Source organism: Brienomyrus brachyistius, chromosome 5, assembly GCF_023856365.1.
Source record: "Brienomyrus brachyistius isolate T26 chromosome 5, BBRACH_0.4, whole genome shotgun sequence".
NCBI lineage: Eukaryota > Metazoa > Chordata > Actinopteri > Osteoglossiformes > Mormyridae > Brienomyrus > Brienomyrus brachyistius.
In genome coordinates, this window is record NC_064537.1 from 32500815 (window position 1) to 32526522 (window position 25708).

At 47.0% G+C, this 25708-nt stretch overlaps 3 protein-coding genes across 7 annotated transcripts in view; 1 reads left to right on the plus strand and 2 right to left on the minus strand.

Annotated features, from left to right (window-relative positions):
* The window catches only part of adam11 (ADAM metallopeptidase domain 11), a 36154-nt gene extending 21933 nt beyond the window's left edge, over positions 1-14221 (minus strand). For all 4 annotated transcript variants that reach the window (XM_049015113.1, XM_049015111.1, XM_049015112.1 and 1 more), the window contains exons 1-11: positions 13791-14221; positions 13184-13374; positions 9678-9760; positions 8813-8879; positions 4959-5041; positions 4747-4810; positions 3141-3201; positions 2632-2744; positions 2313-2387; positions 573-644; positions 56-222 (exon numbers count right to left, since the gene is read on the minus strand). In XM_049015113.1, coding sequence (XP_048871070.1) covers positions 56-222; positions 573-644; positions 2313-2387; positions 2632-2744; positions 3141-3201; positions 4747-4810; positions 4959-5041; positions 8813-8879; positions 9678-9760; positions 13184-13374; positions 13791-13848 — 1034 coding nt within the window. In that variant the 5' untranslated portion in view covers positions 13849-14221. The remainder of the gene's footprint in view (positions 1-55; positions 223-572; positions 645-2312; positions 2388-2631; positions 2745-3140; positions 3202-4746; positions 4811-4958; positions 5042-8812; positions 8880-9677; positions 9761-13183; positions 13375-13790) is intronic.
* The window catches only part of ubald1a (UBA-like domain containing 1a), a 400799-nt gene that overhangs the window by 29194 nt on the left and 345897 nt on the right, over positions 1-25708 (plus strand). The window lies entirely within an intron of this gene.
* On the minus strand, positions 14812-24765 carry dbf4b (DBF4 zinc finger B). Of its 2 annotated transcripts, none has more exons than XM_049015114.1 (12): positions 24648-24765; positions 24085-24237; positions 23653-23853; positions 23420-23470; positions 23122-23191; positions 20920-20984; positions 20754-20787; positions 20498-20543; positions 19480-19620; positions 18953-19097; positions 18318-18445; positions 14812-17080 (listed from the first exon to the last, which is right to left on the minus strand). In XM_049015114.1, the coding sequence occupies exons 2-12, from the start codon at positions 24235-24237 to the stop codon at positions 15736-15738; spliced, it is 2379 nt and encodes a 792-aa protein (XP_048871071.1). In that variant the 5' UTR covers positions 24648-24765; the 3' UTR covers positions 14812-15735. The 2 variants fall into 2 exon arrangements, with proteins under 2 accessions (XP_048871071.1, XP_048871072.1); XM_049015115.1 differs by having other exon boundaries at positions 24085-24252; positions 24648-24713.

Here is a 25708-nt window from a genome sequence, read left to right on the forward strand (position 1 = left end):
CTTATCCCTTCCATTAATGGGGGGGGGGGGGGGGGGGGGGAGAAAGAGTACCCACGAGAGTAGGTGAGTGGCGTCACTGTGCTCTTTGATGCTCTCTTTTCTGTACTTCATAAAGTCACGCAGGGTCAGGAGGGGGTCATTGCCAACAGAAACCATATTCTGTGATGACCAGGTTTCCATGGCAACCAAAACTATCCTGGTGTTCAGCTGTTCCTTGTAGATCTGCAATCAGGTCAGCACAATAACGGTGACCAGCAGCCAATGACAAGTGTCTGAGATCCGCACCGTCCTCCTCCCTTCGACTCAATAATGTTTAACACGTTGGAAACAACAAGTACATATGGCGCTAGTGCAAAACACACACACTCTCGAGGCCCTGTGATGTTAAGTTAAATCTGTGATTAATATTTAACATCTGGAGCACAGTAAGTTACACTCAGAGAATTGTCGTGAACAATCGCACTGCCAATGTATTTCCCACTAGGCAGCAGTCATATACACATGCACATGCCTATAAGAGTTTGGGTTACTGTGACCGCCGAGATGTGATGCAGGTAAAAAAGAGTGCTCACAGCATCGGCCATGTTGACCACGGCCTTAGCGAAGTTCCTGGTCTGAGAAGTGGAACTGCGCAGCTGCAGGAACTGAGGTTAAGGAAGGCAGAGGGGATGGACAGGGCAAACAAGTACATGTCAGTAGGAGAGCGAGACCAAGGGCAGAAGCACTCTCGACAGGTGGTTCCCAACCACCCAGTTTTTAATCCATAAAAATTTCCCACAACTTTACAAACATTCGCTTTTACAAAAGACCTACTTTAGCATGTTTTTCGTTACCAAACAACACAAATCCAAAGAGGATTTTTGCTTTTATGAAAAGAGGAGAAAAGTGAAAACAGCATTCAGTGTGTGTTTATCAGCGAGCCAATTACAGATATACAGTCATGCGTCACATAATGAGATTTCGGTCAAAGACAAACCACAAATATGACAGTGGTTCCATAAGATTATAATGGAGCTGAAAAATTCCAATCACCTAGCGACATAGTAGCCGTTGTAACGTCACAGTGCAAGCGCAGTGCCAGTCATATAAAGTATAACACATACAATCATGTACAACACACAGTACTTCATAAAGCTAATAAACAACTATGTTACTGATTTATGTATTTACTATACTGAACTTTATATTGTTATTTAGGCTATATCTTATATATTGTGTAGTAAGTTATACCATCTAGGTTTCTGTAAATATATTTAGTCATGCTTTACATTAACTGCACCTTCATAATGCTGTTACAATACATTCATGGAATATTCAGCGCACCTTCATAATAGATTCATAATGCATTCATAATGCAGTCATAAGTACTATGTAAGTATACCTTACCATCCTAACATACCTTAACAGCTTTAATATACACTATATTGGGACACCCCTCCAAATCATTGAATTCAGGTGTTCCAATCACTTCCATAGCCACAGGTGTATAAAATGAAGCACCTAGGGCATGCAGACTGCTTCTACAAACATTTATGAGAGAATGGGTCACTCTGAGGAGCTCAGTGAATTCAAGTATGGTACCGTAATAGGATGCCACCTGTGTATTGATTCTGGTATGTGAAACTACACTGTACGTACATTATTTCTACAGGGGCCGTGTGTTTATAATATCGTCCCCACTTTTACTATATGTTAGTGTTATTTTAGGTTTTATGTGTTATTTGATAAATTTTTTGGTCTTGGAACGCTCAAATAATTTCCCCATACGAATTTGTTCTCCACTTTATGCTATTTCGGCTTACAAAAGGTTTCACAGGAACGCTTTGGATGTCAGGCGAAACCTGTATGTGTTGCTCAGAGTACCTCAGTGGTGCCTTGCTGGTCGGGGATTCGAACCTGCAGTCTTTCAATTACAAGTGCGCTTCCCTAACCATTAAGCCATAACCGCCCATATGTTACCGTGGGTTTGAGGCCAGGCTCAAACCCACAATAACATGGCAGCCTGGATGACACAGTCACCTGCTTAGCCCATTAAGCCACACAGCAGTTTATTAAAAATAAACCATTCAAGTTCTGGTGTACATATTTCATGTTTTAAGACATGCATATATAATGCTTTTAATATATTTTCACATACGTATTTAAAATGTATTCTCTAAGCCGAAACATCATTTGCATTCCATACTGAATGTGCTCTTCACATTTGCTGATAATGTACATTATCGTAGTTGCAAAGACTATTTGCAGGTATTTCACTTGCAGGTATTTCTGCAGGACATGCTTCCTTCTGTATTGGAAGAGCACAGACTCACCAGGTGATGGTCATTGACCACCATCAGCTCAATGTACTTAGTTTCAGTTTGGACTGTATGCTGAGTTCGACGCACCTGGGGGGGGGGCAGTAAAAAAAGGTAAGTTCAACCTATTAATTCAACCTGTAATCTAATATTGAGTTTACCCAGATCTGTAACTAAATAATCAGCAAGGCTGATCAAGTGGTAAGTCTCACACTTGGTTCCAAGGCTATGTTAATTTATTCCCTGTATTGGTCAGTAAGACATGCTGCCATCTTCTTGCACTGCACATTGTTCATACAGCAGTGAGAAGCTGCTCTTGGAGAAGAGGCCTCACTTGTCTTCTGGAGCGCCTCAGCCCCTCTGTAAACGTGGGCTCCCCCGACTCTGGGCTGCTGTCACCATTGATGTCTTCGTCCTCGCCCGCGTCTCTGCTCTTCTGTGTGCATCCTGTTGGGAGAAGAATGGGATGGTGGTTTCGGAGAGGTGGGACCGGAAGGATTGGGAATAAGGAATGAGGGCTCGAGAAGAGGATAAATGAGAAAAATGATATATGTCTCCATCATTTATTTCATGGAACTAATATCCAATTTTGGAAAATGGGTCCGAGAGACTTGAAACACACTGAGGAGATATTAGATGGAAGAGGAGAAGCATGGATGAACCAGAGCCATGGGACCGGAGGATTTCACACAGGAAATTCTGGGGGCTTCTGAGGTATAGGTGTGTGGGGTGGGGGGAGCTGAGACACTGGGAGAGGCCAGAAAAATGAAGAGGAAGAAGACGAAGAGCAAAAGAACCAGCAGACAGGGAGGATGGGGGTAGACACCCTAAGAAGCTTCACACCTGGACAGATGGGTGGCAGCTCCAGGGGGGGCATCCGGTGCACCAGATGGGCATCCTCCTTCTACACCAAACAAACACCAATCACAGCCACATCAGCTGCAGCGTTACAGTGAGATCGCGCCACACGCTCACAGCACTGCGACAAAATCACAGAATCGATCCTATTAAAAATATATGGCTCTACACCATATACGACCCTCCATCATTTGCTGTAAAAGCATTAGAATTGGATTGGCCTATAAAATTAGGAGGTAACAGTAGCCTTAGACGACACGTTACTTTATAAAAATACCCCATTATATGCCACAAGGGGAAAGCAGGGGGAACAGAAGGTATTGAATGTTCCGGAGAAAGGTTTGGTCGATACGTCTTGCAAAGGAATGAAATGGAACTCTACCTATATCCCCCGGAGTCATAACTGGGAATAGCTCAGGTCGCTCTGACCTCAGCGTCTCAGTCAGAGATGCCCACAGGAATTAAATAATTGTGTAGAAGGAAGTGAATAGGAAAGAAAGTGTATGCACTAAAATAATGTAGTAGGTGGTATGAGTGACAAAAACTGGTAAACTATGTTCTGTACAAAACAGAGTCCCAGATTCAGAGAGGTCAGATATATAAGCACTTTGCAAACATCAATATAGAGCTGTAAATTTAGGACACTCATAAATAAATCACATAAAGTGGACCTTCTGACTTAGTCATTCACGGTCTGTTTGTTCTAGGCCATGGTGATGCGTGGACGAAGGTTCTGGAAAACATCTGTGGCGCAAGAGGGGCTGATTTTCTCATCCTGCTACTCCAACCACAGATAGACGTGTCGAGGTTGTCTGGTACCTATGCGAGCGACGTGGCTGCTTACAGCCGCAGCTGCCATGAAATCCCCACTCCACCTCACTCCCAATGTCAATTAGGACAGTAGCCTGCTGTGGGATAGAGCATCAGCTCATTGCTTTCCATCCTGTGACGGGGGAACAATTCGACAGCGAAGTAAGAAGGGCTGCTCTTTTTCAGACACACCTAATGGGAGGATGCATGCTTCGAATGAGCCAGAAGACACTCGAGAAATGATTTTGGGGGATCTGCCAAAGAGGGGTAGAAGAGAAGTTTCCACTCTTCATCCCAAACGGTTTCTCCGTCTGGAGCCACACAAATGCTGTCTGAAGAGACGGCTGCTCTCTACGCAGACTGCCGAGCGCATGTGTGCGTCTGGCTGTGCAGCGGAGGGCTGGAGCGTACTGGGTTGATGATTAATTCAACGGCCCTCCGCAGCAGAGAACGGGTCACTGGCCGCCAGCCTGCAGACACCAACACACGCGCCACCTGTCACAGCCAGGCTGTCAGCGTCACCATCGAGGGGCCCTACGCTGCGTTTGCCTTGCTGTTGGCATCCATATCGCCCATCTGGTCCAGGGCACGTCTTGCTATATCTTACCCCAAACCAGTGACACAAAGACTTCCCTTGATTCCGCATGAGGGGGTGGGTACAATTCCTAACCCTCTCATACTGTCATTGTCGAGTGATAGAATAATATGATATGCCACAATGTACCTCGAGTTTTGGTAAGAGTAACAGGGCTAACACCTGCATTCCAGACTTCCAGCTTACCTGATCACCGCCGTGGAGAACGGGCTCGATTCCATAGGAGAAATTCCCATCGGAGAACATGCCCCTATAGGAGGCAGACATCACAGAGAAATGAGAGGTTGGGTTCATGCCGGGAGAAGCCCGGAAGATGCTTTTCCAGAGGAACTGCAGTCCTCAGCTACACAGAGAGGTGCAGAAGTCTGCCATGAAGAACATGATGTGCAGCTACTCACTGGAGGCCGTGGCAGGTGGAAAGAGCCGCCCAAGAGCCTGGCACATTCCTCACCCGCCCGTGGTAGTAACAGTGCTCCCCCCCCTGCAGACACAAGCGGGCATCAGTCACCCCAAGGCTGCACTGGTATACCTCCCCAACATAAACAGTCCCCCCAGCAAGGATTATAGATATATAGCTGTGCACTCATCCGCATTCCACAACTGCTTATCCAGCACAGGATTATGGTTAACATGGATCCCATGATGAGGAGGAGAGGGGTTCCCCTTACTGGAAGGTCACCCATTCAGCCACAAGTCTCTGGTCTGCAGGAGGAATCCGGAAGCCCTGGGGGAGGATATGCAAACCGAACACAGGCAGCTGGGGTGGGAATCAAAGGCTAAAGGAAGGGAGGAGGAAGTGCGACCCACTGATCCTCCCTAAGAAACATGACGGAGAGCCGGACATTTCCTCTCTCTTCTCCTGCAGCAGCCCATGAAGCCTATAGTGGGGGTGGGGGGGGTGGGGGGGGCACCAGCCCCACCTTACTCAGATATAGTGAATCACCATAAAAAACCAAGCTTTAAACTGGCAGGAAATGCATAAAGCATTCTGCAGCAGACGCACTACAGCCACTTAAGAGTGTCCGCAGGCATTACCGGGCACGTGTGCAGCACTTATCCGCGGTGAAATAAATAAATAAGGTCAGAGATCACAGGGGGGTAAATGGAGGAAATCGGATTGCATCCCGGCAGGCTGTTAGCAAAAGAGTATCAGGTGTCCATTCTGCAGTGTTAGCAAAGACTATGGTTAGCGCAGCACACATTCCTCGCAGGTCGTCCCCTTTTCACAAAAGCTTGGTGCACACACACACACCGCTGTACATTACACAGGTGTATTTTGGCTCCTGGGTGGCACAGATCCTTCATTTGGACTTGATGCTGCGACATGATGGGTCACCTTGCAGCACGAATGCATAGGTCTGCATAGACACTGCAGGTGCTCATAACCCGTGTGAAAAATGAGGACTAAATGATAGGATAGGAAAGTATGGGGTCTAAAATAATCATAACACTTGAAATAACTATATATATGTGGATTCATACTTGTGCATGCAACATCCCGATCGAGCATGACTGGAACCTGAAGGGCTTAGTCCACGATATGCCCCGTCAGTATGAGACAGCAAGGGACTGCGGAAGCATGCGCTCGTGACTGAGTGTGGACACGGGGGTCACCGTGCAGGACGGCAGCTCCCTGTGTGCGTGCGAACCACTGCAGGCGTCTGCCATACTGCGTGCCGACACGCCTCCAGGGGACTGCGGATATTACATAACATCTGCCTTCCAAGCCAGGCCAGGCCTCCAGCTGGAGCCCATAGACGTGCCCTCAGGAATGCCGGGGGGCGGCGAACAAATGCAGATACGCCAGGATAGCGGGCTGACCAACCTGGAGGTGCAGGTACAGCCTTCCTGACACTTGCACAGAATCATGAAGACTTCATGAAGTTTCTTTAAATTAAGAGAAGCGGGATTTGTTTAAAGTGGACGTATCTCTTGAAATATACTGCATTTAAAATGAACAACAAACTGGAAAGGCTCGAAATGTAATCCACAACACTAAAAGTATTGCAATACAATTTTTAGTCCATCTCACCCACTCCTGCCAAGCAGCACAGGAGATAGCTGCCTGACAGGGCAAACTGACTCTGTTTTCGCACATTAGTCCTCCACGCTCTTCCTCGGTCGCCGCCCACCGGCCTGACAGGTGCTCTTTGCTCTGACGTAACATCGCATCGCAGCGCACCGTTTGGTGCCTCAGGGACCTTCGCTTACAGGTTTCCGGCTGGCGGAGGTTAAGGTACAGAAGCATAGGGCACCCAACACGATGACGCCCGTCAGAGATGTGCTTCTCCTAAGTGTGTGAGGTTCTATTGCAGGGCAGATTTACTGCGCATATAGAAATGAGAAGAGAGCAAGAATTGATTCCTGATGCCCTCCGATTAGGACGACCTTGGGCTCGACAGACGGCCGTAACTGTACCCACCTCCCTCCGTAGCCCAAACACGTTAGCTTTCCTTTACCTTCAGCGGTCTGACTATTTCTGTCCAAGGGAAAAAGACATCTGGACTCTCTCTCTCCACTCGACCCCTTTGTCCCCCCCATCTCTCCGTGGTTGACATGCAGTCTCGGGCAGCCTCCCACTTGCTTCCCGGGAGGGTGTTAAAACTTTTAAACTCCCGTGCACATTCTCCAAGCCCACGCGTAAACCTTGCATAACTTAAAGCTAACAAGCAAACAATTCGAGAGGGTAGTTCAGGAAATAGCTACAGAGACTGAGAAATAACTAGGTCAGTAAAACAGAAAGAATTTAAGATCTGACTACAGCCCTCAGTAGCAAAGGACTTTCAGATAATGGGTAATTATTTATCATCTATGCATTTCATCCCTGTCTTTGAAAAATTTCCACAATTCTTTATTTTCTCTTTTCTTTCTGTGCGCACTGCCGACTGCTGAGTGACAGGACTGGGCCAGTGTGGGCCGGGGCTTCTAGGTAGTGGTTGCCATGGGAACCGCCACCTGATTGGCTATGTAGGCGTGCGAGACTTCGGAAAGAGTGGGTGGAGGGGCAGTGCTTTGCTCCTCGTGCTTAACTGCGCCAGTCTCCTCCTTTTCAGAGATGCTCTACACGGGGAAAGAGATGCTGCTGGGCTCCAGCACTCAGACCATGACACCACCCACATCCCGCTCGATTATGCTTTTTTTGCCGGGAAGGTGCCCTGTTTCCGTCATGCACGTGTCTGCCCACCATCATGGAAATTTCTCTTCTGCGCCAAGCACATCACTCAGCCTAGAACTTTCCCATTTGTCACCCCCAATACAATTTTCAGTGGGTGAGCCCTGTCCACGGGTATTACCGACGTCCCAAAGCCCTGTCCAGGAGGTCTTTCCTATGTCCCTTAAAAAAGAAATGCAGACTCATGTCCAGGACCAATCAGACAAGCTGGTTAATCTGAACACGTGGCACAACACTGGCCCTTGGGCCAATCAGGACGCTTCAAAAGGTTCAACACACTGTTCTAGGTGTAGCAGGCAGCTGCATGGCGATTTGAGGTTTGTGGTATTAAGCTGCAGCGGCTGTCAGAGGCAGTAAACCCTTTTCCCCATTGAAAGTCAATATCCTCACTTCTGCTGTAATAAGCATATACAGCTTCCTCTAAATGATTTCCGTTTATTTCAGTCTTTCATCAGACCCATTAGTGCCGCCTTTATCTACATCACCATTCAGGGCAGTGAGTCAGCCTGACTGGGTTCATTGGCGTCCCAGTTGGGGGAAGCATGACCTCCACACGCCGCAAATGAAAAGCACATTTCCACAAGTCCTCATCTAATCCAGGGAAGAACTCGAATCAAATATCCAAAACTCACCAGGTCCACAGAAATGTTCTTGAAAATTTTTTGGAATTGTGCTCTTGAAAATGCATAAACACTGAGATACAAAAATGCACTAAGTAAAAAAAAAAAATTACATTATACAAAAATTAATGCAACATCCTGTTTACAAAGTCAAGTCAGACTGTAATGTAACAGACTAATTAAAAGAAGAATTGGGGAGGGATCTGTTATTTATAAAGCTGTTTTTCACTTTTTACATCATTATAAGCTGATAATCCTGTGATCTTCTACTGGATAAGCAGCTGGAAGGTGGATGAACAAGCCAGTCTATAGATCGAAAGTCTACAAAATGAGTCTCCTAGCGCTTAACCATATCTCATCCTGTAATACCTCCCACCCCACAGTAACCAGTAGCTAACTCTGTCAATCCCCCCCCCCCCCCCCCCCCTCAACAAGATCCTCAGCCGGCTTCTTCTCCTACCAAGGTCTGTGACGGCTTTCCATCTTTGTCAAAGTGTCTCTCCACATAATCCGAAGACAGGAGGTTGCTGTGCAGGGAACAGAAATATTATCTGAGAGTCAGTTAATCGGCACAGGTACAGGCAGAGATGCCATGTTGATTTTGCTCAGCCTAGACTGGGTTGGTCTGTTGCTATTTCAGAGGTCTTTGCCTCTGTGGTGTGTGACAGCATGCATTCCTACTGCACTGCTGAACTTACGTGCGCTCCCCTGACCGCAGGTTAACACCCATACACCGGTCAGGCCCTGGATGACCGTCAGGTAGACGCCAGTGATTTTCTGACAGCTGGGAATTTCAGTCGAACTTTAAATGATTCATGCAGTAGATACCACCGCAGCATGCGGGGTAAGCGAGCACCAATGTGACATACTCTCGAGACGAATGACCGGCCTTATCAGTGTTACAGCTTCTTGATGGTTAATGGAGTCATAACCCTCTTCTTCATCGCAATCTGCTTAGAGTAACCGATATCTCACCCCCCCAGTCCTGCATGGTATACCTTGGGGTTTTCTGTTCATCATGGGGGCAGCTCTACATTTTACAAACATGAATAATGCAGTGTGCTGATCGCACAACTTCTCCTGGGGTTAAGCAGGAAGCAGTGGAATGGTGTACTTAGCAATAGTGGGGACCGTGCATGTGCGCGTGCGTGTGCGTGTGTGAGTGTGGTGTGTGCATGCAGGGACCAGGGACCTCACAGTAATGACTCCCATCGATACCCTTCTATCTCCATATGGTCATTCTTTTTTTAGAGAGACTACAAGCAAACGCGTCAACTGAAGCATGAGGACAGCGTCACACGTCCAAGTCCAAAGGATCCACTCACTGGTTTAACTCCAGGTCCAAGATGAAGGAGGTCCTAAAGGCTTCCACCAGGAAACTGCTCTGGGCCAGATGGAGGGGCTGAGCCTGAGGACACAGAAAGACGCTTACAGGGCGGAACAAACGGGAATGTTTATGGTGCGTCACTGAAAAACAAACCCCAGTTTATTGGCTATCTCATCCTTAAAGCCACAATGACATTAATGTTCTTCCAATCTAATTAGCGACACGTTAGTTAGTGTGTGAGTAATAGGGAACAGTGGTCCGACCCTCAGAGTTAATTTTGGCAAGTTTTCCATGGTAATTAGGAAATGACTAAGAACCAGGTTACAGGCACAGGTGTGCGAGGTTTACAAGACTGGTCACAACTGCCAATGAACCCGGTGTCATAGAGGATGAAAGAATGAAACATTGTGATTATTTAAAAATGATGTGAACAGAAATGATGAGGTTGTGGGTGCTGTGGAGGAGCCCTGACTGTTTGCGTGGGGTGGGTGGAGTCAGACAGTCAGGCTGTGGCTCCCAGTCCCTAACTGGTGACCAGTTCCTTCTTATCTGCCGTTATATTAACGGAGGCTAGTTGCAGCAATTATTACCGACCTAGAAAGTAAAGACGGGATGACAGGCAGTGCCCAGATTACGAATGAGATCCATTCCCTAAGTCTGTATTTAAGTTTCTGTCAATCTATTATTATTAATAATTAATTGTTAATTATATGAATAATAATACAGTAGACGTTACTACATACAGTACTATACTACACAATGGTTTCACGAGCGTCACAAAGCACCCCATATTTTTTATATGATAGGCTTTACAGCAGTCCGTTCATAAGTATGAAGTAAGTACAAGTTATCCGTAAGACGGACATATTTAACCCAGGGACTGCCTGTACTGCGATTAAGTTTGTTTGCCTCCTGGAGACTTAACCTTATGGTAATTCTGTCGCATTTCAAAAACTGTTGGAAATCATGTATGACTTACAAACTACAAAGACAATAATTACACAAATTCAGGAACACTGGCTAGAATGGCCGATTAGAACTGAAGTGACACAGGATAAGACAGAACTAGACTCCATTTACTTATAGAGTTTCCGGAAAAAGGACTGGGGCCATTCACCTGGCTGGCAAGAGGGCATCCAGTCCCTTGCCCAGGACATGAAACCTTGCCCCGATCTGGTTTGTGCAGGAGCCGGAGACGGCTGAAACATATGCTCAGGGCAGACCAAGGTCGCCCGACTGCGATGACCGGAGAGAGACGGACATTGATTGACAGACAATATTTATAGAGGTGGTAACAGGAGAGGGCAAGGTGTGAAACGTAATCAGGGGCGTTGGGGCCCTGCGACAGGCATGCCTGTGTGTTGGAGCGGGCCCCTGGTGATCTGTCACCTAGGAGCAGTGGGGCAACAGGCACACCCATTTAGGGTCACGACCCCCCTCCAGGAAGATCATGGGCTCTTGCAGAACCTGTGTAGCATGTAGTCAGACACTGTGGTGTTCACACACACACACACACACACACACACGTAGGGTATACCCACATGTAGGGCACATGTAGGGTATATGTAGGGGCCCACTCATTCACTTCTATGGGAAAAATGCTAACGCTAACTATGACAACCTTAACCCCCACCCTGCCCTAACCATAACCATAAGTAACCAAGCAAAATATAAGAGTTTTTGCATTTTTAGTTTTTTCATAGCAGTCACTGATTTTTATTAAATAGAGTTTTCCCTTATGGGGACCAGGAAACCGGTCCCCATAAGGGAAAAAAATTAATATTTATCATGTTATGGGGACATTGTGTTCCCATGAGGATAGGTATACCTGCTCACACACACACACACACACACACACACACACACACTCACTCACTCACACACACACACACACAACACGCCAGAAACTTCCAAGGGGTCCCTGCTTGAAAATTCAATACGGACAGACACCATAACAAACAGTCTGTGCTACCAGAACTGACACCAGCCCCACCTTCACTAAACCTGAACCTCTAATTAGGTTAATGACCTCTGATAATATATTCTATTAAGCAAATAAGGTATTTCTCCTTTTCACTCGTTTTTCATCACTAGGATGTAGTGCAACCCTCCCCATGTCCGCTCTCCAGTTTACCAACAGGTTAATTATTTAACACACCCCTGAATATCAATAGATCCCTAACCCTATCCTAACCCTATCCTAGCATGGAAATGTGTGCTTCAGGATTTCCTTCACTGAGCTCACGTACGCTTTTTTTTTTTTTAGGACTGAAGTATGTGTTGCATTATTTTTCCATTTTGCATCAGCATTCAGAATTTTGTTCAAATCAGCTGCCAATGAAATTTCTTTAAATAACAGCATATCTAAACCACGAGACCATCACAGAAAACCTCCCATTTAAAGGGTCTTCATGCACCATATGAGGTCTGCACCACAGCACCTACGGTTCCGTATTTAGAGGACGAGCTTATCCAAAGCAACATACAACTGAGAAAGCCAGACCCTGGTACAGCAGGAGCTAAGGGCCTCACCCAAGGACCGAGCACAGGACTTAAACCAACAACCTCCTGACCACAGGCACAGCGTCCAAATGCACTAAGCCACACACCTCCATGTTACAGACAGATTACTTCCTCGACTACAACACAACCCTTTACGCTCATTTTTATGATCAGTATTGTGCCAGTGGTTCACAAACTATTTCTGTGTTAGGGGTTACTCAAAATCCAGCAACCATACCGGGGAGCATTATTGCTCAAAAGTGCATCCATATGTCACATGTCCACACGGGCTATGCTGGTGTACAGCTGTTTGTATCTGGCCCCACCTGAGCCCTAAGCCGCTACCCCTGACTGTCCTCCTGCTTCTGCGCATCTGCGACCCACAAACCGCACCTAGTTAAGGAGGTAAGCATTGGCAAAGACAGCGATAATGTTGGAAAACCTACTACAGAGACAATAATTACTCAAATTCAGGAACTGCTTGGGTTATTCAAGTCAGGATTGGCACTGCAGTTCAGGTTAAATCGGACTTAGAATGACAACAATCTGCAATAGCGGGCTTCTCTAGTTACTGGTGATTGGCAGGGAGGTATTTAAGCAACTTGGGAGTTTCACTTTTGATATCCTATAGCTCTGGCTCGGTGCTAACGTGCAGATATACCGAAGTCGGGGGTCAGGGGGGCTACTAAGCAGGTGGAATTTCGAGATGGTGAGTAAAAGGCTGGTCAGGTGCGAGCTGAACAGTGTCAAGCAGCACCGATTAGAGGAAAAAATGAAAGACACACAACTACTAATGTCTCTCATGGGAACATTTATGGTGTTACCTGAAGAAGTCTAAATATAGCTCAACTTTTGAAGTATTCAAAAACTGCATAGGGCATTTCCCAGAGGATTTCATGTAGATAAATGGCTGCATCATTACCATATTTCATATCCATTTCAAATCGATCGATGTTTTGATACAATGAAACCAGAAGTTAGGCACAGTTAGTTTTCACTCACCTGTGCCCCCTCCGTGGTATTTTTCACCCTGGTGTCCAGACGGCTGTGAATAACCTCCCCATCTGAATCGATCTGCTGCAGGAGCCGCTTGGGTTTGGTGACCTCCTCTTCGGAACCGGTCCGGTCTCCGCGGTCCTTCGGTGCTGGCCATTGCCATGCTCCCTCATCCGCCACCACGGGGACGCTCCAGGCTGAAATGCGGGACACATTGCAGGCAAGGTGGCGGGGGAGGTGATTAATCTGTTTTGCAATCGTAAATTAAAAACGTGACTACCAAGGCAATGCATCAATTGCAATAAACGCCCAACCGGATAGCACGAACGATTTTTCTTTTGCCATTGCCCGTTTTATATGCAGTACGGTTTTAGTTCTGCAGACGAGCTGCGGGGAAAAATCTGTCAATGCAGCAAATCCATCGCATCGCTTCAGCTGACGAGAGGGACGCAAATGCGAACCGACAAAAGCCAGCAGTGACTTACCGCCGAATCGTTATCAAAAGTAGGAAAAGTGATTATTGGTGCAAAACACTGAACGTGTCAAGGGAGGAGAAAAGTTGATAAACGAAAAGCATCGCGTATTTTCCCCTCCCTCACTCCGTCTCCCTTACCTGTCACGGCGAACCGTGCACTCACTGCAGCAAACACCAGACACCGCATCGCCAGCATGATGTTCACATAGTCCCCGGCAATGACATGAAGTGCGAGGAATGAACAGTGTATAATGGGGAGGGGGGATCAAAGATGAACTGCAGATGACGATGAAAAATATAGCTGATATTAAATCTCTAACGGTTTTCTCGTATTTCCCCCGGCATTGCTGCTTTTTAGTTATAAAAAGCCCCCCTGGCAAATCTGAAGAGCATCGTGACTGTGCGGAAAAAGGACGCAGTAACAGTCAGTGAATGGAAATCGGAAGCGAAAACGCGAAAAGTGTGCGGAGGGGGGATAACTATGTTCACGGACATGATTCCCAGCTAGGGTGCGAGGGTCATTCGTCTTCGATACCACTGCGGTTCTGCAAGCGGCGGCTAGAGAGGGAGGGGAGAGGAGCGTCGGATCTGCGCTTGGGGGAGCACGTGGGCCCTGCAGAGCCCTCCCTTTTTCCCAGAGAGTATCCCTCCTCCTCCTCCTCCTCGTGTTCTGAGAAAACACCTACAATTTCCAGTAGAAGAACTTGCTGCGTTTATAGCAAAAAAAAAGAAGTGATTGTCAGAGGACGAAGATTGATCAAATTGAGGTCCGGGTTTAAGCCAGTGTAAAACAAAAAACAAACAAAAAAAACGATAATTTATCGGCAATAAATTCACTTCGTCTGGGGCGTGCAAGGCAGAAAGGCAATTAATAGAAACAGGGGGCACAAAGTAAAATTTAACTATTCCTGTAATTATTGGTATTTCTAACCATAGGCACATACACAATCAGGTCTCCGTCTCTGCTTAATTGCGAATGAAAGTAAGTTATATAGGTCGATCGAGATTTTGTCACCCCAAAGCCTAAATCCTTTAGTTTCTTCATTATCACACGACATAGGCTATATCCTATACGGCCATACTTAAATGATGGGCTATGAGACGGCCAGCGCTGAGACAGACACCCCCCTATACGGAGAATAAAACAAATGTCTGAAGATCACTTTTTATTTCAGGTTTATTTCATAAGATCAGTAAAAACAAAACACATTTCAAACAGTTCTTCTGTAATACTGCTGCATGTCGGCATTCTCAACATGAACATGACCCCTCCACCTTGAGGGGGTCCCTGTAACTGGGGGGGGGCTGGACCTAAAGGAAACAGTCACCAGCTCTCCAGCCACAACGTCCCCCCCGACCGAGGGCCTAGCGGGCCTAAATACTGTAGCTTCATATAGAACCGGTAAATAAGGAGCTCTGGGAAGCTTCATTTCATGACAACGCAGATCATCCCTGCAAATCAGCACAGCCTTTCTGACAGCAATGTCTGCGGGGGGGGGGGGCGTACGCTAACGCTGCCCGGGCGAGATGGTGCCGCGTTGAAGGTGAGCTGAGATTTCTGACGCCGGAACTGAGCGGACCTTCATTCAGAAGGGGAGACGGGTTCATCCTTTTGACTTCACAGGAAACAAAACATGCTGACTCATCTACATTCACATGGGTCTCTGAGAATAGACACCTCCCTCGTAAAAAAAAATATTACAAAATCAATATGGAAGGGTGGTGGGGGGGGGGGGGTTCACAGAACCCTGCCCAGCTGTAAGACTTAGACTAATGCACCGAGCTTCCCAGTAACCCTCAGATATCCTTCTACTGAGTACAGAAACACTTAACACTAAAGGGTGCCAAGGAGGCCAACTGACATAAAGCTTGAGAGTCACTTGCAGTCAGCCACTGACATTAATGCTCTGATGGGGTCACTGCATAACAGACATCCAGCTGCCAATTAGTGTCAAAGCAGCCCGACACAGGTGGAGTTAATTAACACCGCTGCATAACAAATACACACCAGCGACAGGCCGCGTCACTGAGAACTCCATCCGTATTCCAAACTCTTGAGGTTCATTGTTGATGCTGAATGCTGTCATTGAGCGACAGGGGTTTCTGCAGTGTGCTCGAAGGTCCTGAAGGTGGGGTCTGTGTCCTCCTCACAGAGCGACCGAGGTGGGGTTGGGGGGTGCAGCACAGAGCAGAGCCGCGACTCGTAGGCCACATCCCGCACTGTCATGCAGGGCCTCTGTAGAAACTCGAGGTCCAGGATGCAGCCTCCACCCGCGGCGGGTCGGGACATCCAGGAGAGCAGGTCGCAGTCCCAGTCTGACGACACGGAGGAGGACGGGGAGCAGGCCGAGGGGTCTGGGAGCAGGGAGGCTTCGATGCGGACGGAGGAGAATGAGTGGGACAGAGGGGCAGGGCTGGAATCTGGACTGTCGTCCAGGAGCGGGTGGCTGCCTTGAGGCGGGGATGGGAGGGGTACCAGCTGAAAAGGTGGTGGGGAGAGCAGGGATGGGACGGTCTGGTGCAGAGCGGTGGCTGAGGTAGCACTGACGGGTAAAGGCGCCTTATGGGTCGAGCCCAAAGGGGTCAGCGGTGGGTCAGATTCTTTACCGAGCGCCACGCCAGATGACACCAAACCCAGCTGCCCCCCCGAGGCAGAGGGTGTCACAGGCGGCAGCATCTCATTACAAAGTACTGGTGGAAGACCTTCTCCGGGGGCACCGCACGCACCAAGGAGCTCATCTTCAGTAGACGTACATGGAATTTCACCTGCAGCAAGACGCGTATCCGGTCTCACTGCAGTGTACACAAGCTGATCTGAGCTGGAAGCTTCTCCAGGAGGTGGCGTGGTGAGAAGCTGGGGCCTGGCAGTGGCCGGAGTCACCCGCGTGTTGAGGGGGGGCCTCAGGTAAGGCTCCCCATGCAGGGCTGCCGGGACAGCGGCACAGCGGCTAAAGGGTACTGACGCTGTAGTCCTCCGCTTCTTTCTGACCCTGGGACTCAGACTGCATGACCTGCCACGTTTTCTGCCATTTCGGGATATCAATGGCCGGGCGCTGGGCGGTGAGCTACACTTTGCCACGTCCTCTGTAAGCTTCCTCGGCCCGGATCCTGCTTCACCACCTCTAGTCCCACACGCAGTCCTGGTCTGGGGTTTACAGGACTGCTGCAGAGGGCACACAGTGCTAGCTACTGTGATGCAGGGAGTGAAATCTGCGGGCACCGACTTCACCGCTTCCTGCTTTGGTGAGACAGAAGGGGCGGTGCTCGTTGTGATGGAGGTGGACCTGGAATCTTCCATTTCCTGGGCAGCTGGGCTGCCGTTTGGCTGGAACGGCGACAGCAGGGCCTGCAAGGCCTGCTCTGCATCACTGTTCACCTGGGGCTCTAGATCCAGGCATGGATGTGTGTGGAAAAATTGAGGAGGAGACCTGAGGGGCAACAAAACCACACAACATGATCATCTCACTAATAGATACCAGCCTGAAAAACACAATCCATTCCTCCGTCTTCCAGCACAGGGGCAGTCTGGCACTGGGCACATACTCACTCACTCCGTCAGTCTGTCTGTCTTTCTCACATACATATTATGGGTAATTTACAGTCACTAGAGTCCTTGGAGGAAAAACTGCATAAACTTTGCCAGAACAGGCCGACTCTGCATACAGACTGGAGGCAGGATTCATGCACCCAATCCCTGAAGATGTACGGCGGCAGTGAAACGCACAGAGTAGATGTGTATCTACGCACTGTGGCACAACATATTTGCGATTCAAAAATGTGCATGTATGCATTGTAGGGATGTAACAAGGCACTGTGGCATTAAATCATTTATTAATGTTAATGCAAGAAGGTGCAATAGGTGGCATCTTAGTTTTGACTGAAAGAACTGAAAGAAAACAGAAATGGTTAGAAAACAGCTTTTCTTGTAAATGTGCATGCGTAAAAAGGAATAAGCACTGAGATCTTAGTTTGTTTTCAGTATTATCGGACTGTTTATTATTACCTTATTTTGCTTAACTGAGTCAGATTGTGTGATTTTTATGTTTGATTGTTCTCTACTAATTAAAAAAAAGCAATACATACATGTTGGAGGCAATTCACATGTTTAAGTTCTCATCCTTGCAGTAGAATATAGACCATTTAATATGTTGATAGTATGTCGTATGACGATGCTGCGTCACACTGTAAATTGATTACACACTGAATATTGAACTGAAGCTTCACTTTTAAAAAGTGATATTCACCCGTCGGAAAAATTGTGCTTAGATATTTTCCGTACACTGTTCAGCCCTACAGTATTATACAGCTAAATATATTGTTAGTGTACATGAGCCCTGTATCGTCTATGGAACCGAATCGTTATATCTGTACCACAGAGCCAGCCAGGAAATAACAGTTAACGCTAAAATAAAGGAAAAAAGAACAGCAATTATAGCACTTGTATAAATTGTAAAAGAAATTTCAGTTTGTACAACTGTACAACGTGTATCCCACACTGCCACCAGTTAAGCTACTTAGTAAATTTTTATTTACATACATACTTGGACATTAGGAACACAAATCAAGTTTAATTACAAACCGCATCAGTGTAATTACACCTAGCAGAAACACAGAAGTCACCTCAGATGTCAGCTAGTATGGAGATTAACGGAAGCTGGGACTCACCGCATCAGCATGTGACCGTGGACCATGATCTCAGAGAAGTTTGGCTGCATGAGGGAGATCAGCCTGTCCACCACGACATAGTGGGACTCGTCTCGGGCAAACTGGCGGTGCTGGTCTGACTGCAGGTGCTGTGGGTGCAAGGCAGCGCACACGCTGAGAAAGGGCTCCTCCGTCCGATACCCTTAGTGAAGAATGCGTCTCACTGCCAATTCCAGGACCAGGCTGTATATTGTGGTCCTTGTGACTGAGCATTTATGACGTATCACTGCAGATTTAACATCACTTAACAGCTACACGACTTTTATAAGGTAATGCAGGTGAACCGGTAAAGCATTTACCCAAATAGAACAGTGGAAATAAAATCTATAAGTACTACTTAGGGGTGTTTACCAATAAAAAGTCTTTAATGTAAATATGTTTATTTTATTCTACAAAAAGAGACCCCCTTTCACCTGTATATCAGCACAAACAACCTCCAGCACCCGCAAATACCACGATGTGTTAAATCACAGCAAGAATTTAATCAACAGCTCAGCAAGGCCTAATTAACCTGGCATGCTGCTGGATGGCAGTGCTGTGTGCCCAGCGGGTCCCCAGGGTTAGCACCGAGGGGGGGGAGGGGGGCACGCTCTCACCTCTGCCTGCTCCTTGAAAGAGAGCTGGCAGCATTCGCAGAATCCCTGGGTTTTCCTGCGCATCCTGGGAGGCGAAGGAGTCAGAGTCGGCGGAAGGTCCCATCCAGCCGTGCATCGGCTGCTTCCAGCATCCACATTCCTTTTCCTGGAACGTTGTGGTGCAGGTGCGAGACGACTGACATTCAACCCACGCCAAAAACACACATGTGCTTCTCACTGAGTTGGGTAATTCAGGTCCAGAGAGTCAAAGTCACAGTTCAGGGGACCTGAATTACCAAACTCTGGCTACTGAACATGACAGCATGCCAAACCACATTAACCAAAACCAGTTACTATTGTCAATTCAAGCACAACCACTGCTGGAGGGAAAGTTTTCAGCGTCTTCAACCTAATCAGATGTTTGCAAATAAAAAACATTCACTTGGCAGGTTGTCACTGCGGCAGAGTCAGAGTCAACAAAAGTCTCCCTGGCCTGTAACCCTGCAAAGGAGAACTGATGACAAGGCGGGGACCGCATGACGACTGACTTTGCTTTGATGTGTTGATCATCCTCCTGGTTCTTCCTCTTTGTAAGAGGCAGAGGGGCAGGTGGCTCAAACGGACTAAACTTGCCAGTGAAGTCCAGCATGGGGAAGACCGCTGACTGCGTGTGAAGGGGTCTGTATTTCCTATTTACAAAAGACGGGAAGAGCCGTCAGACTGCTGCACACACACACACACCAAACTTAAACAAACCAGCCATAAAAAAAAACATAGAAAAACTATCCTGCAGTTACTAAGCTGTACAGAAAGGAGAAAAAAATACATACACACAACTTGCTGATATTCATGAATTAGTTTGTTTGTTTTGAGGGGTCATATACGACCTATAATTTGCAGACAATTTCTTTCCATTACAGAAACCTACACTAGACCTAGACTGTCCTTAGGATGATCGCCGCCTTCCTGTCCCACAGGCCGATAGCAGGCGGTGCATCTGAGGAACATGCAGGAGAAAAAGAGCCACCCCAGCGGGTGGAGGACCGAAGGTGTTTCAGGCTTGGATTTGTTCGTGCTGTCAGCCGCAGCCACCTGCTTCCCTTGGTGGCTCACTAGCCGAGCCGCGGATGCGGCCGGAAAGACCTGCGGTCTCTCCAAGCGTGGAGGCAGCGGCAGAAACGGCGGAGAAACCTCAGCCCTCTCCCACAGGCAACATGCATGCACATTACCACCAGCTCTGTTCCGGGTGTCTCCCCTGATTGTGTTTAAACTTTAACCATGGGGCTCCTGACCGGATCCCTTTACATGCCCGGGGGGGTCAGAGGCAGTTGAGTGGGGAAAGTCTGGACACCCGGGGCCAGCTGGAGTGGTGGCTGCTGGTTTCCATTACAACTCGAGCCTCAACGTTTTTGTTTTTTTTTAAACTACATTTTAGCAACTCAACCAATTTATCACAATGACGCAGCAGTTTGGGTTTAAGAAAAAGACAGACATCAGGGCCAACAGGGGCTGCTGCAAAGGGGAGATGGACCAGGTTTGTCTTTCCGACACCCAACATCCACTGACCTGCTGGAATCTTCAATCTTAATGTAGGGAGACTTCAGGGTTCCGGCTGGTGATGAAAGAAGAGACAGAGGACAGTTAATGAGTGTGTGTGTGTGTGTGTGTGTGGGGGTACTTAGCAAGAAAACATGGCTGTTCTTTCACAATGCCATCCTCTTGAATGTTTCAGATGGACTGACTGTTAATTAATACACAAAAAATAGCCCAAAGCATGAGCCCACCACATCATCTCATTACTAGGATGCTGAACATTACTCACCTTTGACAACCCATGCCGAAGACTTTCCCATTTTCTGTAGGAGTAATGCATACAAAGTCAGCATTCACCATTCCGGCATTGCCTTCTTCAAAAACACTGCATCATCCATAAAGGGAAAACAAATTACTTTTAATAGGAACACAGACTAATAAAAATGCCAAGTTACCTGCAGTTCCCTGCTCCTGGCTCGGGAGCTTTCCTCCGTAAGTCGGTTTAAGTATAGCAGGAACTCTGCTCTAGGGACTTAAGGGACAATCTGTACATTTAGTGGTGCACCTATGTGGAAAAATGTATCGGCTATCAGTCAAAATTAAGTCTGAATATCAGCAGGCAGTAATAAGCCAAGACTAAAAGATCAAACTGATGCAAAAAGTGAAGCACCCAAAGGTAATGGCCCGATTTGGATGTAATTTGGCACATGTGCAGACCAGCAATGGGCATGTAAATGATTCGATTTGCAAGCTGACATGTCTAGTCACCACAGAGGATGCCTCCTGGGTGCATTAGACAGCATTACCAGCACTTGACGGAGTTTGATAGGGGTCACATTGTGGGTTTGCATGAGGTTGAGCGATCGTATCGTGCAATTGCCTGGTGTGTGGGGCATAGTCGCCCGAAGTTAGAACCGATGGGAATGTAAGGACACCCACACACGTCGTGAAGGTTCCGGTCACCCAAGACAGACCACACCAAGTAAGGATCGTTGTATTGTGCGCCAAGCATTACAGAACCCCATGACATCTGTGCCTGCCATCTAGACACAGGTACTGGACTCTCTACAACCCTGTGTCATCCTGCACCGTGTCTCGATGACTGGCATCAGCCAGACTACTGGATCACTGTCCCACTGTGCCGTTAACACCAGCACAGAAGCAGGAGTTATGGACTGATGACAAGTCCCATTGTCCCATGTTCAGTGATGAATCTCTGTTCTGCATTACCACAGATGACCGTTACTTGCGCGTATGGCAGGGGGGGCCAATCCTGCCAATGTTGTGGAGAGACACACCTACATTACCCCTGGCATCATGGTGTAAGGAGCCATAGGGTATGATTTTAGATCATCTCTGGTAGTGATTCGGGGGACCCTGACAGCACAGTGCTACGTCAGTGACATCCTGCGCCTGCATGTCTTACCCCTCCTGAGACAGCACCCCGGTACAGTCTTTAAAGATGACAATGCCCGTCCACACACAACACGTGTGTCTATGGACTGCCTGCGTCATGATAAGGTCCTCCCATGGCCAGCCAGGTCCCCCGATCCTTCCCCAATCGAACATGTGTGGGATCGGCTCTGACATCAACTCAGACCCAGTGCCAATCTGCAGGATCTCGAGGGCCAGTTACAACAGCTGTGGGCTGACTTGCAGCAGAAGAGGATACAACAGCTGTATGACTCCCTACTGCACCGTTTTGCCACATGTATCCAGCCTATGGGGGGGAGGGGGGGTTCCACACCCTACTGACCAGCGGTGTGCCCATACTGCCAACTCTGTTGTCTGTTTGATCTGATATTATAATCATTGTGATTCAGTCACCTGACCTTTCACCACGTGCACATTCATTTCATTTCCACCACTCCATCTGGATCCTTCACTTTTTTGTCACTAAGTGTATCTTTATTTTTTTAATAGTTCTATGATCTGGTGGCAAGTCAGAACCCTTTAGCAATGAAAGGCTAACATCTTCGCTTTGGATTTATTATAACAATGCTGAGAAGGAGAGGTTCATTAAAGGTGGGTACTGACACCCAGTGACAATATGGCACCAGTTCATATAAAACAGCTATGCACTGGACCGTAATGCAATGCAGATTACGGCCCCCATGAATGTCGACCTTCGTTTTGTGCTTTTAGTTTTTTAAAATACTGGTTCGGGGACCAGCACTGTATTTAAAAGCTTTAAATCGTTTTAGCACCGACATCAGAAAAAACCTCCAAACTCCCCAGAATCCCCCAGCGAATTAGTCCTTAATTATAAATCATTTTAATAAGTGAAGGAGAGCAGCACAGGAGAAGGAAACAAAAATGAATTTTGTCAGGTCCCCTCCAATAAACGATCCCGTTCTCTTTTGTACTTTTGCTTCATTCCTTTATTCCTGCAGTTTGTGAGATTGATGTCCATGTCGCCCCCTGCTGGCAGCTTGACAAACAAGCTTCTATTTATTTAAAAGCAACCTCAACGAAAGAGAATCAGTTACAGGATCTTGTTGCAGGCAAGACATTCTGGTGGGCACAAGATAATGTATTTCTTTGCATCTTCAATGCGAACTGTGTCTAACAAGCAAACGGAAGCGTTTCCTCATACAGTAAGACCTCAGCACATAAGCCCAGCTTCTCTCGGAGGTCTTTGCTGGAAAAAAGGATACCATCCACATGGAGAATTTTGATGCCCCAAGAGACAGCGTTGGCCAGGACACCGGTCGCCGGACAGCGTTCCTGCTCAACACCACGGGAATGATCATAAAGGGCCAACAGCGTGAATGGCTCACATCTCAAGCTGAGAGCGGCCATTATAACCATCATCCTAAACTCACCAGTACCAATCCCAAATTCAGGACGACTTAACAAAACTAAATTTGTCACTTTTACCCTTAATATGCTTCTTCATATTAATGATTTCATAATCACTATGGATAATGCAACGTTTCACACATGAGGACTTACATTGCTACGGATGGCCCTCTCCAGTAGGGCCCTTCCACGGCTTCTGTACGCCTGCACAGCCAGCATAGTATGGTGCTCGTTAACAAGACGCCATTTTGAAAAATTCCACTACAACTACAGTGTGACCAAACACAGCATATGAAAGACTACAAAGCAACAATGATAAGCCGTTCCAGTATTAAATTCCAGTTAAAGATGACTGTAACAGACATGATTAAGAGAGAGAAACTTACTTGAGGTCTGGGAGTAGCAGTGCGCTGACTGGTGCTACTGCAGCTGCCCTGAGCTTGCCGGTGATGGGAGGAAACTGGGGGGCTGTCCACTGCAACCTTCTTAGGGCCCTCCCCTTCCTGGACAGACTGCCAACCCTGCCAGTTGTCCCGACTCCCAGAGACCACAAAGGTCACGTCCTTATTAAGGAAGCTTTCCACTTTCTGCAAAGGGACATAACGATCACACTGGACATGAAACACAATCTACATCCATCATGTCATCATATACACAAATCACATGACTCAACAGCCTAAAAATACAGCATTTATTTGAAAACTTAAGCAAACTTCTCATGCAGCAAGCTAGACCTTCAGTTACATTAAGTTGCCCCCAATAAATTGCCAGGCCCCCCACTCCCTTTACATGGTAGTTCCCCCCATCTGGTTCCATACCCCTCCAAGACGGGCTATAGCCTCTGCGAGCAGAGCAGAGGAGCGGCTTCGCACAGCATCCAGGTAAAAAGTCTTTCCCTCCAGCTGCCGCACCCCCGGAGACAGCGGCCCCAGCAGGTCTTGCACCTGCGGCCGGCGCTGCATCACCTCCATCTGCCAACAGAACGTCTAAACCATCGCGTGACGCTGTTTACCTCTCACAATGTCAATACCACCGCTAAACCTTACCTTAGCGAATAACAAATTCGCCACAACTGAAAACACAAACTGTGTTTTGAAAACGTATTTGGTGTAAATGTAAAGTTTATAGTACACAAATTGACAAAAAAGTATAGTGTGCACAATCACCGGGGTACTGATTATAGTAAAAACTCATTAGCCATCAATAACTTGTTGGCTGGTTAGGGGATTAAATAAACACATGGCGGCACAGGTATTTAAATAATAATAACACGGATCCTCACAGTACACTGTTAGCTAACTCATACAAACTGATCATCTTAAGATTCAAAACCTTTGTTAAAATCTATAGTAATAACATTTCACAGTAATTAACAACTGACCTCAACAGACTTCCACACTCCCTCCTCTTCCCAGCTCCATTATCAAGCTTTGAAACTGCCCTCCTGTTTACATCCGGGACATTCCCTCTATGCTATGGCTCGCCAACTGGGACAAAACACTCTCAGCGATTCAAAATACCTATGCTTGAATGTTCAATATATCGCTGCTCCGTAGGCCTGTCCGCTCATTGATCAAGCATTTGATGAATAGACATACGATTATTGGCATTGCACATTTTCCTTAGTTCTATATCTTTTCTAATGATTAGAAAACCCATCCATCTATTTTCGAACCACAGGGTTGCCAACTCTTGCACATCCTCCGTGACACTCACACTTTCAGACTCATGCTCACGCAAGAAATCTTTCGTCACGTCTATATTATTCCATCATAAACTAAAAATTAACTACATCAAAGTGGGGCAGATTGCAAACCCTAAAGATTATTTACAGGGTAATAAAACTACTACATACATGTAAATGAATGTGCAGAGTTATCTCAAATTGAAAATCTAACCCCAGCCAGCTGACCGAAGTCGGCAATCCTGCAACCACTCCTCAATAGCTTCTTGCCCATGTTTAATTACACAAAGTGCCCAAAGTCAGACCTGAGCACGAGGACAGGTCCGATAAATTTCAGCCATCGACCTGAAACAGAAAACATAAATATCATGTTATACAGTTCCTGTTTAGTGCCTTGTCCTCACACACACACACAAGTTGGTGTACCTATCTAAATGGGGACCGTCCATTCAGTTCTATGAGAAAACACTAATCCCAATCACGACACCCTTAACCCCTACCCAGCCCTAACCTTAACCATAACTAACCAACTCAAATACAAGACTTTTAGCACTTTTACTTTTTTGATTGCATTCAGATTTTTTTTTTTTTTTTTTATAAAACTGAGGTTATTCAAATGGGGACCTCAAAAGAAATTTAAGGTTTTACTACACTTTGGTCCTCAGATGTGAACTATGCAACCCCCCCCCCCCACACACACGCACACACACACACACACACCAGTCTCCTTTATGAGATATCACGAATAGGGCATGTTT

Coding starts and splice junctions, on each gene's coding strand:
- dbf4b (XM_049015114.1), bottom strand. CDS start 24,237: ATGGAGGTGATGCAGCGCCGGCCGCAGGTGCAAGACCTGCTGGGGCCG. Junction 23,471..23,652: donor CTGCTACTCCCAGACCTCAA/GTAAGTTTCTCT, acceptor CTGGCTGTGCAG/GCGTACAGAAGCCGTGGAAG. Junction 17,081..18,317: donor CACGGTCACATGCTGATGCG/GTGAGTCCCAGC, acceptor GTTGCCCCTCAG/GTCTCCTCCTCAATTTTTCC.